Source organism: Lissotriton vulgaris, chromosome 12, assembly GCF_964263255.1.
Source record: "Lissotriton vulgaris chromosome 12, aLisVul1.2, whole genome shotgun sequence".
Taxonomy (NCBI): domain Eukaryota; kingdom Metazoa; phylum Chordata; class Amphibia; order Caudata; family Salamandridae; genus Lissotriton; species Lissotriton vulgaris.
Window position 1 is genome coordinate 796,755,346 of NC_141700.1, and position 14,860 is coordinate 796,770,205.

At 47.9% G+C, this 14,860-nt stretch overlaps 1 protein-coding gene across 1 annotated transcript in view; it reads right to left on the reverse strand.

Moving 5' to 3' along the window:
- KIF1C (kinesin family member 1C) overlaps nt 1–14,860 on the reverse strand; it is a 912,154-nt gene that overhangs the window by 680,340 nt on the left and 216,954 nt on the right. Inside the window, exon 3 of the mRNA XM_086946204.1 lies at nt 2,949–3,025. Within this exon, the coding sequence (XP_086802330.1) occupies nt 2,949–3,025 (77 nt within the window). The remainder of the gene's footprint in view (nt 1–2,948; nt 3,026–14,860) is intronic.

The window sequence follows — 14,860 nt, forward strand, 5'->3', positions numbered from 1 at the left end:
AACTGGATCCGCAGGGGGCCTGCTGAAGCCATTGAAGGCCCAGGACCCCCGACCCGCTCCGGAGGGCCCAAAGGGTCACCAGTGGAGTCTGGCTACTCAAAGACGCTCAGAGTCCCACGTTGGATCAGCCGACCGACGGGGAGAAGGGGAAGAGCGCTTGTGCTTCTTCGCCTTCTTCTTGTGCTTTGACTTACCCGATGACCTTGACGACTTGGAGTGAGACGTGGAGTGGAGGCTCTGCGAACAGTTTTAAGACCTTCCTCTCAAACAAGGCCATTAGCGACGCGAGGCCGACTGCCTGGCCTCCAACTCCTTTCGGGACCGCTTCCGCAAAGACTTCTGGTGCATGGCCCAGCAGCTGGGGCATGACTTTGGGTCGTGGTCAAGCTCCAGACACCACAAGCACACGAGGTGTGGATCCGTCATAGACATCTTGTTACAGGAACTGCAGGGCTTGAAGCCGGTTCGACGTCGGTACATCCCTTGCGTACTTGGAGTGCAAGACTCAAAAAAGACATTGACAAATTTGTAAATAGCTAGCTAAAAACGGCTAAGGGGTAGCTCTCTCCGGATCTGCACTAGGCTGGCGTGGAAAAAGAAAGAACTGACGTCAGCGCACAGGGGCAGCATCTAAGTAGGCACCACGAGGTCATCCCGGCGACCACGACACCGACAAAATGCGCAGAGTGGACAGATGCCATCTACCGACGCCCAGGTGTACTGCTGAAGAAAGAATCTCAGAATTTCCCCCAGGCGTCAGTCATGATCCTAAGGTAAGGAATCTACAACTAACAGTCTCTTTCAGACAGAGGTTTAACATCAGGGGAGAGCATACAGAAAGGAAAATTGCTACACACTCGCTCAGGGGTTTCCACCACATTCCTTAGCTCTCCACTGCAACCTCTTACATGGGAGAGGTGACAAGAAGTGGACTCCTAGCTTACTGAGCTTAGGGGCTTGAGAAGGCCTGATAAGGCTGAAATGTCTCTGGGTTACTTCTAGTCTTTTACAGAATGGACATGGTTTAGCAGTTTGAAACAAATCACTGCCTTTAAAACAGAGTTTGGATGATTTCCCCAAGTTTGATCCCAGTCTGTAATGGAGGAAATGATGAATAGGCTGTGTTGGAAAACCTAAGGTCCATTATAAATGCTGGTTTGTTTGTCTTAACTTCAAAATTGTGCCTTGATATAGGTAAGGTGAAAGAGTTGGCACACTCTGCTTCTGGTAAGGGTTATGTGGTAAGCAAATGCCAAAACTAGCGGATTCTGTAGCTGATTCAGTATTAAGCTTTCCATGATAATACATGCCCTTACAGACTCCACCATAACATTGTTTTTCACAGTGGATTTTAGTTGTATCGTAAGAAGACAAAGCAATGCCGATTTTTATTAACAGATTTGCTTGGCAGGAATAGCAAAATCAAGTGGCAACCGTATCATACCTCAACTACAGACAGCTTTCGCTGTTTGCGAAAGACCTCTTGTGGACCATACCAAAAACTTAGTGGGCTTTGTGCCCGCCTGCTTACCATTGCTTGGCCTTCTTGTCACTCATCTCCTTGCTTCATGTTTGATGACGTTCCTTTTGCCTCTTCTGTCTGTACCCTAGAGCACACTTGTATCCTTGCACTGCTCATATTTAATGGACTACTTTTACGTTTGCTATTGGCATTCCACAGGAATACATGTGTTATATTCCTCTCTGTAAGGTGTGTTTTCTTTCTGCATTGCATAACCCCCACCAAATACCAATCGCCTATTTCCCACGCTGAGTTGCACCCTCGATGGCTATGTTTTTCTTATTTCATCCCCCAGCCACAAACCTGTCTGCTGCAATCCATGCACACTCTTCATTTCTTGCCCTGCAGCGTGCTCCCTCCACCTGCTTCTCCACTAATCCCCCACCCTTCCAAATCGTCATACTGTGTTTTGGAAGGCCCAGCAGCTGACATTTGCTGTTGGGTCGCTCAGTTTTAAAAAAAAAAAAAAGAAAGAAAAGGCAGGTATGCAAGTAAAAATGTATAATTCTTGTTATTTACTGCTACACGTGGCTTCCATTTGTATTCCCACACTGCAATGCATCGCCAAAAAGCATCAGCAGAGCTCACAGGACAAAAGTAGAGATGTGCTGGCTTTGCCAATGCTCTTTAACAAGGACCAAGCAAACGCAAGTCATGGTGAACCTTGGAACGTGTCAATGTAAGACATTGGGAGCAGAATCCGATAACACTTCCTGAAGCCATAAGGTTCAGTGAATTGTGGGACACGCTTGGAGAACAAGCAACAGCGGATTTTATGAATCCTGCATGGACTGTCCAAACTAAGGATGAAAGGGAAGTGGAGCTCGACACGTGGGAGGACCAGGTATCGAGGGCGTTCTCTATGGGAGGGTCTCACTTTCCATACAAGTGATCTGAATGCACGGAGTGCCCTGGACCCCGGCTGGACCTCCATGCTCTACACCGACTGCGCAGTTGCGCTTCTGTGGATCACCGCCAGGCAGGCTAGAAAAGACTGGCGGGTAAAGTGCTGATGATCAGTCATAGCCAGTCCCCAGAGTCAGTGGACAGGTTCATTTGGAAATGTTCCCCCAGGACACAGGTCGCTAAATGCAAGGCCAACAGCCAGGAGGGTACAAACATTCCATAGAGGCGAGCTGAGGAGGTTTCCTTAATGCCACTTTCGCCAAACTCGAATGTTGTGACAATGCCTACATACAACAGACCGGTCCTGCATCTTAATCTTGTGCCCAGTGGAAGAGCAGCAGCCTGTGCATGCACCTTAGTGCACTCTCACCCTGTCTCCCGGGTCCAGGCCCTCAAACTTCAAACAATGGTCCAATAAAGCCCACGGTCAACAGCGACAGCTCAACACTGCATACTCACAGCACAGGGAGTGCAGTCACTGAAACATCCAAACAAAAGAAATGCGGAAAACAAAACTTACCGACGTGTGGGACCAGTAGGAATAATCGAAGGTGAAGTTCTTGGGGGGATCCTTCGGCTGCTTGGGATTGCTAATACCTAAAGGAAAGAATAGCCATGTTACAAATGAGTCCATTGTACTCCTTCACCACTCGTCAACACGCGACAAATAAAAGCAGGTGGCGGCACAGTAGTCCATGCTAATGTGATTTTATTACTCGATACAAAATATGTACAGATGTGTACATCAGGTGTATGGAACTACCTTTGGTGAGAACCTTATACACGTTGCACCCCTAGTGGGTGCTGAACCCCAATAATATACTCACAGTGCCCCTCCCATCTATATTAGATGTGACATCAATCTATAATGGGGTGTCATTGTACGTAAGGCAGCCAACTGGCTTAATCAAGGGCTCACCACATCAATATAAAGCAGGCTATTGACTTTGTCACAGCAGGAATAGACTTTGTGAAGGGGGTCATCCTATCAAAAAAACTCTAATCAAATGCTATACTTTAGTAATATACCACTATTAAAATCAATGGGGGCAATACCCAAACACACATATATATATATACACATATATATATATATATATATATATATATATATATATATATATATATATTCCGTCCACACTTCGTCATTGGTTACCGCTCTCCTCACAGTGGGTGTTGCCAGCTCACACGCACGGGCTCGTTGAAACATCTGTTCCAAAGGAGGACGCTGGGCACTCAGCGCTTCTTATTTTCTTTTAATTAATTTAAATCTTTGCATGCAACCTACAGCTGACGCATTCCGGCGCTTTGGCCTTTGTCAATGTCATTGACAAAGGCCAAGGAGCCGAAACGCGTTTGTCAGCTGTAGGTTGCACGTAAAGATTTAAAATAAATTAAAAGAAACTAAGAAGGACTGCATGCCATTCTTTGGAACAGAATATATATATATTTTTACACATTGTAAAATTCCTTAAAAATCATTGCCGATCCTGTTGCTTATCCTGATTACCTGCACCGGATCTGTGTGTGTGATCCGACCCGCACTCCAGTGGTGCAATCCCGGAGTTTCTCCGCCGTTGTGGAGCGGAGCTACGTCGATGGTCGCATTGAGGCCTAACCCAGCAGAGAAGCCGGGGTCTCGAGTACTGGCTCTGCCGGGTCCGAGTTTAATAACAACGGACTGCTGAAGGTGGTTGGGTCCGGTCTCTGGAACACTCGGACTTTTTTGATTGTTTTGCCACCATCAGCTGCCTGGTGCCCTACAGAAGTTGAGGTGACGAGTGACGCACGGTGCTGTGTCGCGGGGGTCCCCGACCAGGGGTCCGGCATTCATATCGCCGTTCCCCCGGGTCGGTGCCTCGCTGCGTACTACTGCTCGCTAACCGTCAGTCCCTCATGGCTTCCTCCTGCTCCGCCTAATTTTGCCCCGGAGAAGGCGCCTCTCCGTGGGGTCCACCATGTTGGAGGACGAAACGAATCTAGCGGAACAGGCTCGAAATGGCCCGTCACTGCGTACGGTGCTGGAGGCACTCATGGCACTTAAGGGAACTATTGAAGTCCAGACTTGCAGTTTGTTGTCTGCGACGGACGGACTCACAGGCATGAGACCGGATCCTGACTCGACGCCCGCGACCCGGCAGCCAGCCCGCTTTTCAATGAATGTCACGGAGGTGTATCTTGACCCGGCAATGGAAGCAGTGTTTGCCCCTATTGAAGTAGATCTACCGGACTGTACTGTGCCTGGTCACCCCACGGAACCGTTGGAACCCCCGATTGTGTATCCCCGGAACATTTACATGTCGTCTCCATTTTGGATCCTTCCACTTTCTATCCTTTGCTGTTTTGGACCGTGTCGACTTCCCTCCCCTGTCGGTCTTTCAAGATGGCAGATGGGGTAAAACTTGGCTTCGGAGGCGGGGAGGGTCAACATTGGTACCAGCCAACTACATCGGGCCCTGCCGTTCTTTTCTCATCCGTGTACTCCTGTTCGGTAGACTTTGACAGTACTTTGTGGGAAGTGCTTTCCTTAATTGATGACTTCAGTGAATTTGATCGACGGGGCCAGGGTTGAGGTTCTTCTCCGAGTCTCTCATTGTGGCACTATGTTTAACGGGATTGTTTATTATTGACCTAACTGAGTCCGGGGCGGGGCTGGCTACGACGGGGGAAGGAGACCGGGAGCCCGTAGAACTATGCCCTCCTCCGATTTCCCTCATTGTGTGGGGTTCTTTGCCTTTTCCTTTCTTTCCCTTTCTACTATATTTCGGGTTCTGGTTACTGGGCGACAGGCACGCTGCGAGGGGGGTGGCCGTAGTCATCAGCAGGGGTGCAGGGTGGGGGGGTGTGGGGGTGGGTGTTTCGTTTTTATTTTTGTTCTATGGCCTCTTTTCTTCCTTCTCTTCCCTTGCCTTTTCTTTCTTTTTCCTTTTCCGGATTAGTGTAGTGGGTTCGGCTTTCCTTACATCCTTGTTTCTACATCTGTACCTTGACTTTTCTGAGGTTCTGGTGCTGTGGGGCGGACAATAATGATGGCGTAGACGAATAATAGTGTGCTACTTATCCTAATGTCGTATGTCTTAACGCCGCTGACCTACATGATAGCGAACTTACCTTGGACACGTTGTTCTTTTGCTCGCCCCCTTTTGTGATCCGAGACACTGTACGACACCTGATCCTTTCAACTTTTTATATGTAAAATGAAAACCTCTAATCCTGTTTCCGAGTTGAACTGCTTTTGCAACCGATGTGCTTTGTGGATGGAGTTCCTATGCTCCCCAGGGAGGATGGGTCTGACGTTGGATTGTAATAACGTACTGAAATGCCTAGCGGCCAGCCCTGGGGGATGTAGGCCAGTGTCTATATTTGATTGCAAATTTTAAATAAAGGTTTTAAAAAAAAAAAAAACATTGCCAAATAAACATTTTGAATTTCAAATCATAGTTGTTAAAGGCTTTAGTTAACATTTTCCTGGTCACATAATACAACCTTTGGATCCACCATGGTGATGGATTAAACCCAGATCAGTTGACTGGGGGTGTTGACTGTTCCCATGAGGCACAGGGTCAGACTGATTTGCATATGGCCATGTCTGAACTGGGGTGGCAGAGTGGACTAAAGAATGGTGATGGATTAAACCCAGCTCAGTTGACTGGGGGTGAGTGTTTGATTTGCTCCAACGCTCCGTCCATCATCCCCTTTTGTATCGCTTTGTTCGCCCTAGGTTGGCAGGGTATGCTCAGACGTGAGTCCCTTGCTCACTTGGCCACTGGATTCAAGATAGCCTGGTTGATTAGGATTATGAATCCGAAACCGGTCCCAGGATGCTTGTTTCCGGTCCAGGGAAGACATGGCTTGGCAGTTAGGGCTGGACAGTTCCCATGAGGCACAGGGTCATACTGATTTCATATGGCCATGTCTGAACTGGGGTGGCTGAGTGAGCTAAAGAATGGTGATGGATTAAACCCAGATCAGTTGACTGGGGGTGAGTGTTTGATTTGCTCCAACGCTCCGTCCATCATCCCCTTTTGTATCGATCTGTTTGTGGCAGTAGCACATGACGGTGGTTTTGTCTGTGAACACCTGCACTAACTTCCCTTTGACAGAGGGAAGAAATGCTTTCAATGCAAACAGAATCAAGCGAAGCTCCAACAAATTGATATGGAGTCCCGGCTCTGCCGGGGACCAGTGTCTCCTAATCTCCACCTCTCCCAGATGGCTGTCTCCTCTGAGGAGTGACGCATTTGTCTCTACTGTGACATCTGGTTGGGGAAGGGAGAGGGGTCTGCCTTTCACCCAATCGCGATTCGTCAACCACCACTTCAGATCTCCTGCAATTCCCTCCGAGATCTGGACCAAGTCTGGGAGATCTACCTGATTCTGTGCCTACTGGAACTTCAGGTCCCATTGCAGACTCTACATACACCACCTGGCATGCTTTACAAAAAGGATACAGAAGGCCATGAGGTCCAACTGAAATTCAGGACAGAGGCTGAAACATCAGAATCATAACCTGAATATCCTGGATTTGCTGTTTGGGAGGATAGGCCCGAAACAAACAACACTGTACCCAGAACAGCTCCAATAAAAGTGAGCATTTGAGAAGGGGTCAGATGTGACTTCGACACAGACCCCCAGAGAATGCAGGAGATTCGCCATAGTCTGAAGGTGGGAGACAACAGCCTGGGGCGAGGACGCCTTCAACTGCCAGTCGTCTACGTAGGGGGAAGACTGAAACCCCTAACCTGCGCAGATGAACTGCAGGTAACCACTATGGCCCGGCAGGATGGGGATTGTTGAATACGCATCCTGCAGGTCCAACGATAGCATCCAGTCTTTTAGGTCTAGAGCAGACAAGGCCTGAGCTAAAGTAAGAATCTTGAACTTCTCTTTCTTGAGGAAGAGATGGACGGTTTGAAGATTTAAAATGGGCCGTAATCCTTTGTTCTTATTCGGAATCAGTAAGTAGAGGGAATAACAGCCACTGTCTACTTCTGAAACCGGGATCCTCTCTATAGCTCACTTGGCTAGGAGAGCTGTAACTTTCTCTTGGAGCAATTTTGAGTGATCCTCCACCAACCGTTCTTGATATGGCGGAATGGGAGGAGGAAAAGAAAGGAAAAGCAAAGAATAGCCCTCAAAAATGATCTGCAAGACCCACTTGTCCGATGTTATGGACTCCCAGTGGGGGAGATGATGATGGATTCTCCCACCCACTGGAGTGGCATGGTCTTGCAGAGTCAGACTAAGAGTGCTTGGAGGCTGCGGCTGCCGAGGGCAGGGTGGCTGAGGACTTCTGGCCTGCATTCCTAGGACTGAATGAGCCGCGACCACATCCCTGCACAACTTGGGAAATCTGTGCAGGACGGTGGCTGGGATGGGGCTGGCATGGCTGGAACCCCCTTTCGGTGCCACCAAAGGCCAAAGTATCTGGCGTAGCACAAGAATCCTTGAACCATTATTCCAGGGCAGAATCTGCCTTCTCCCCAGACAGATGCGAACCATCAAAGGGCATGTCGATCAAATAAGCCTTGACATCACCCGAGAAGCCAAATGTTCTATGCCAGGCATGGCGCAGTAAGGCCACCATAGGTAAAATTGAACTGCCCAGCGAATCAGTAGTGTCAAGTCTACACTTGATGGCGAATTTTGCTGCCTCTCTCCCATCATTAACTGCTTGGGAGAGTACAGCCCAGGCCACCTCTGGGACTTGGGGCAGCATTTGTGCAACAGTCTCTGAAAGGGAAGGGGAGAAACAGCCCAATAAGCGTGCAGTATTCACTGACTGCAAAGCCAGGCTGGAGGAACAAAACATCTTCCCAAGTGATTCCAACATCCTGGATTCCCTTTCTGGAGGAGTGGAAGGAGTGCACCCTGGGAGGTGGAAGCCTGCACCACCAAGCTTTCAGGGGTGGGATGTGGGCTGAGGAAGTTTGGGTTCTGCGGAGCCGGGCAATGGTGGCTTGCAAATATCCTATCCACAGAAGCCCTTGTGCTAGGTTTGGAGCACGTGCCTAGTAGGACATCATTACATGCCTCATTGAAGGGTAATAGGGGTTCAGAGGTGTAAGCCCCAGGCTGAAGCACTTATGTCAGGAGATTAGTTCTGACCTGCACAGAGGGCAACTCCAGCCCAAGGACCTCAGCTGAGCTGCCCTCCTAAACATCATGGCATAAGAAGTCCCCCTAGTCCGTAGCCACAGTACGTGGAGAGAACATACCAGTATCCAGGGATCTGCCCAGTCCACTGACCTCCCCAAGTACCTGATACCAGTCCATCTGCTCCTGCACAATGGTGCTCAGAAGGGTCAATAGACCTCTCGCAGTTCTCTCCCTGTACGCCAATCTACTCTCTACTTTACAACACTTCACTCTAAGCCAATCTATGACACTACACTCCACTACACCAAACTCTATGACGCTCTACTACATTAAACTATAGTCCACTCTAACACTACCATATGCCACTAAAACCACGCAACTCCCAAGATGACACACCATGCCACTTTATTCCACTCTCTTCTAAGACACATGACTCCCCTCTATGCCACTCTACTCTACGACACACTATGCCACTCCACTTTACAACATTCTACAACTCTGCTCCACTTTATGCCATTCCACTCGACTACACTACAATATACCACACCACTCTACAACAATCTACTCTGCTCTACACCATTGTACTCTACAACACTACCCCCTTTACGCCACTCCACTCTGTGCCACCCCACAACATTCTATGCCACTCCACTATGAAACTACACTCAACTCTGACAATATACGCTACCTAACTCTACGACACTACTCAACTCTACTCTACACCCTTCCACTCTACAACGCTCTACTCGCTCCACAGCACTCTACCAACTACGCCACTCAATTCTATGCCACTCACACCATTTTACATCACTGCATAACACTCCACAACTCTCCACTTTAAAACACACCAGGCCACTAATTTTTAGCCATGCTGAACTGCAGTCATGCTGGTGTACAACATGGCTAATCATATTGGCAAAGCCAGTAGCTTTTGTATAGGAGAGACCTATTGGCGTTGGCAAGGCTTGTTTTAAGAATGCAGACAAAAGCCTCCAAAGCTTTGACAGGTTATTTTTAATCCCAAAGTCGGTCTTTAATTTTCAAGAATGCATAAAGCAACATTGCAGCTTGACCGCTCAAGCATGCTACAATACAGTAACAAAGCAGTAAACTCAGTAAGAATGTATATAACGGAATATTGAGCCTGGTCCTTTTAATGCCCATGAAGTGAAACTGTACACTACACCTCTACAGCTTCCATAACACAGAATGCACTGCAATGGCAGCTGCCTCATAGGCTCAGTTCTTTTTTCAATCTCACCTTATGAGGCTCTCGGGCCATTTCTCAGGTTTTTACATTGCATTCTGTGAGGTTTCGATCTCAGTTTTTAAAAACTTGAGTCTACAATCTGCAATTTTTAATTATTTGAAGCTTTCCACCTTGTTTGGTTTTATGAATGCACCATTTGTCTAGACCCTATGAGAGGAAGAAGGCCATCTCTGACCCATTTAATTTATGTGTGGTCTGTTTACCAATTTCGCACTCAACCGAGAAGAGCGAACTCTGCAGAAAGATGTCCAAAAGGACATTAGGACACCTAAAGTCAGAGAAAGCATCCACCTCAGAGGAAAGCTTCTAGAGCTCGAAGCAAAGGAGAAGAATCAACATAGGACGGTAATCCATGAAAAAGCCCCTCTCCGTCTAAAGACGCCCACCGACAGTTATACGGGTAAGAAGAGGCGACATCACCACCAGGCCATTCACACCACTCCTGACTCGTGTCATATGTTGACATTGAAGCTCGCCACATAACCCTGCTGCTGGCAATCAAACACCATCAGTGCGGCAGGATCGACAACATTACTGAGACAAAGATTCCTTCGCACCAAAGAAGTAGTGCCACAAGTTATCTGCATCACCCTATGCTCCCTGGAGACCATCGCCACTGAGGCATCAGATGCAAAGGCCCTCTTCATTGCATCGCTGGACACAAAAAATATCCCTACAAGACACTCAGCCGGAAGCTTTCTTAAAGCACATCCAGGGCTCGTGCTGCATGGTTGCCTTCTGTACTATTGAAAGATAAAGAAAGAATTCAGAAAACATTTAGATTATTAAGGCTTTGGAGGTTTTAAATAGCTGTATACCTCCGGTGGCGGGATATATGCTGGAATTGAAGTGTTCTAGGTTCTCCGCGCGTAGGTTCTACGTTCATGACTAGCGTTGAAAAATCCTACAATGAAGAATCAAAGGGCCTATGTTATGTTCAAATACATCACTGGGTGACTGACCACTTACTAAACGCAGCTACCACAAACTACAAAGTACCCTTTGAATCACTCGTCTCATCTCTTATATCCACCCCCAGAATGTTTTTAACAAGCGCTACGACAAGCGGCCGCCTCACTGCAAAAAAAGGTATCATTCCATTCCCTTGAATCCTCCCTTCTGTTGTCTGTGTTGCCCCTTCCCTCCTTTTCCCCTCCCCCACTGTCCCTGTTGCCCACCTCCACCACCATAGGGGGAAAAAACGATATGACGAAGCCATCGCGTTTTTTTAACTTTATTTTTTAACGTTGTTATTCGCATCAAAATGAAAGATGCAGGGGTGTGGGCATCGGGATGGAGGCTGGAGGAGTGGGAGGCTGGTTTGGTTACTCTGGGCTGCAAAACTGTCCCCCAGTAACAAAACCAGCAGAGCTGTCGGGCACACTAAGGGGGAGATTTACTAAGATGTTTAGCGCTGGAAATAACAGAAAAGTTATGCGAAGCAGCGCATTACGCTTCTTCGCATTACTTAGCGCCATGGAGGCGTATTAAGGGCGGAAAATGGGTGTTCTCAAGCACCCACCCAGGGTTTCTCACATTACTCCTAATTTACTAAATGAAGAAGATTGGGTTTCAAATAGGCGTACAGAAGGAGAAATAATGTAATTTCTACTTCCTTTTCTGATTTTGTATGCGTGCAGCACGCATACAAAATGGGAAAAACGTTGCATGTGTATGGGCATCATATTTTGTACAGGAAGGGTACCCTTCCTGCACAAAACCTATGCTGGACTCAGTCACACACTCTAGTGCTATGGCGCTAAGGTGTGTGGCGCACGGCAGCTGTAATGAAGGCCAGCGCAAAGAAAAGGGGAGGAGTGAGTCATAGCTCTGAAAATATGGCTCTCTCCTACTCCCTACCTGTCGCGCAAAGCTACCCTGGTATGAGAGGCGCTACATAAAACAAATTAAATACATGTGAGAGGGGCTATGGAGAGATGAGGGCCAGTCTTGGAGGGTGATAGTGAGGGAAACATTGAAGAGCCCTAAAAATATTGGCGTATCCTGGTGCACTGTAAGGTTATCATTTACTGTGCTCTAAATGCCAATACAATTGAATATATAATAAAATGTGTTGTAAAATGCACACTTTATGTAATGTTTTTCTAAATTTCCTTGGATAGAGAACACCCTCTTCCCATGTCCCCTTTGTAGTGGTCAGGCTCGATTATTGCGTTGGCTGGCAACACACCGTACAGGGGATGGACAAAGTGTCAGGGCTGCTTTGAGTGCCCAGTTCAGCCTTGTGTGGCACCAAATTAAAAGTGCCCCATTTAGCAAATGAGATATAAAAACAAGCAGTGGCAAAGTCAATAGGTCCCGTCTTTGGGACCTCTTTGCTAGGACTACTTTGGGTTCCCAGTTCAGCCCGGTCTGGCACCAAATTAAAAGTGCCTTATTTAGCAAATGACATATTAAACAAGCATTAGCAAAGCTAATGGGTCTTGCTTTGGGACCTCTTAGGTTTGTGAATTGTTTTAGCGACGCTTTTCAGCATCACGAACATACTATAATGTCACCCAAAAAAATAAAGTTGGATGTATGCTTCACTTCCCAAATGAAAATATAATTTTTGCCTTTTACTCTCAAAAAGTTTTTTGTGGGAAGGAGAGTTAGCCAAGCCGGCCACTTCAAAAGGTATCCTTTGCAGGACACTTGAATACATAATGTCAATATTTGAGCAGCTAGCTGGCGGACATCAATGTGGAGAACCCTTGTGGGTTACCGTGAGTCAGATCAGATTTTCCTGAAGAGCCCCTTTATCTTCTGAGCCCTACTTAACCCCTTCCTTGCTGTCCACGAGTGAAACATAGGCACACCTGTGTACAGGAAGAGCCCTGTATTTGTGTCCTAAACACTCATTGATTTCTGAACAGTGAGCGTTAAAGCGTTATGGTAACCATGTTGGTCATGCTTATATTTCGGATGCTTTACAAAATCTTGCATTCCCTAGGAGTGTTTGCTTTTTCTAGGATGTTATTATTTTTTTCCAGGCAGTCCATAATTTGAATTGACAAATCTAGGCATTTATAACAGGGCACAATTGGGTTGTAGCATGTTTCTCTCAGTGGGGCACAAAGGTGTTCAGGGAGGAGAGAATGTGGCACTGTGACCAGAGCTACCAAATTTGGAACAGGGGAACCAGGATCAGGCATCATGACCAGTCACCCAGATCACTATCCTGAGGGAGCTTATTTCCCTATTGGACCGTTGAAGGCCCCCGCTAGACCATAGAAGCAGCTGGACCCTACTAGTGGCCATTGTGCTAACCTTTAAGCCCTGTCCACCACAATCCATGCTGAGGTTCACCTGCAGTCTATAATGTACACAGAGCCAGCTTCCTACACTCATAATTCCAGAGTTGATACATTTACAATTCTCAATGCTAACTACCTTGAGTAGTAATTCCACAAACTAGTAATTTAACAGTTGTATCTTATTCATCTGATACTGCTTAAAACATCTGCAAAACCAACATGTCTGGGTTGTATTAGGTGTATATATTCACTTTTGAGTGCTATGTCTAGATACAATAACAGTAAATAAGAGGCATCTAATGCTGGCTTTCATGACATGTTGCATGAAGCACATAAAAAATGTAGGAGTACAGTTTTGCATTGAACGTGGGGCACAGAATGATATAGTCAATTGTGTTCCCCAAAACGTGGGGTCTCCAGTCATAGAATTTAAACCCAAATTTTATGTTCAGAAATGGTTTGAAAAAGGGAGGAAGAGTGCTGATGAAAGAAACTGCATGGCTCAGAGACAAATGGCTTATGATTGCACTTATAAGCGTATTTGGGAAATTCTGGGATTGAAAAAATATCCCAAATTGTAAATGTACTTTTATGTCAACTCTTATATTAAACCTCAAAAAAAGTGTATGTATTGATTGCATTAAATAATGTTCTACGCTGTAACTGGTCAGTGAAATGCCAAACGTACAAAAAATTGGTATGTTTTGCTCTTTTTAGCCACACCTCTGACTCCCCCCCCCCCCCCGATGCTCCGCCCACAGTTCCCCTACTTTTTTTTCCCCACTTCGACCACTGCCCCAGTCCCACTGATGCTAAAGCGCTTGGATTGGTCCGTGCGTCTTTACGCGTCACTGGGGTGGTTTACATTGCAGACTTTGCATCATTATTCCACGGATACTCACTTTCCCGCAAGATTACGGGAACAATCGAATATAATTAGGCAAACAAAGCAGCACATCTGCTCGTACAGATGTTTCAATGTTCTAGTAAAACACAGCATCATCCATTGCTGATATTTTTTGTAGCGTGCGCACATGGTGGCTTGGGAAGGGCGTGGCTAGCAGCCGATGCAGACAGTCGAAGCCTAACGAGGCTCCCGACCCTCTGCCCATAATCCATTGAATCATCCTGTTTCGGACCCGGGATCCCCGTGGAAACCGGGTCGATCCCGCAGACGACACCCAGGTCTGTCCCGGTTGGAGTGGCGAGCCGCGGAAATACCCGCAAAGGGCGCTGCGGAACGAGGAGCTCCCGGACCCTCGGAGCGCAAGATGGCGGCTGCCTGACCTGCGAGGAGGAGGAGACGGCCGTGAGTCCGCCCATGGGTTCTTACTGCCCGGGAAAGGAGTGCTGAGCAACATCAGGCCACCGAGGGGAGACTGCAGCTACCCGGTATACCGGTGGACCCTGAAGGCGGTGTGCGGCTCGGCCGCGAACGAAGCTTCGGCGAGGCTCCGCCCCTTCTGCGAGGCGAGAAATCCAGGCCCAGGCTTTGCGGCCTGTAGCTCCAGTGATTGCTGCCTGATCCCTGGCCCTGGCGGATTGCTGGGAAGAGATCGCTCCACGGTGAGTCTGGTCCTCCGGGGGACGCGTCGGAGACTCGGAGCGGGAACCGACCCCGGTGCAGCCGAGCTCAGCCCGGGAGGCCCGCTCTGAAGCCGGGTCTCGGAGCCGAAGTTTGAGGTCCCTAGCCCCGCCTGCGCCGAGGCGCCACCTTTGGCGGAGAGCCCAGGAGGAGCTCGGTTCAGGCCGCCGCATCTACGCGTTGGCCCCAGGCGACGCCGGGTCAGTGACTACCCGGGCGCT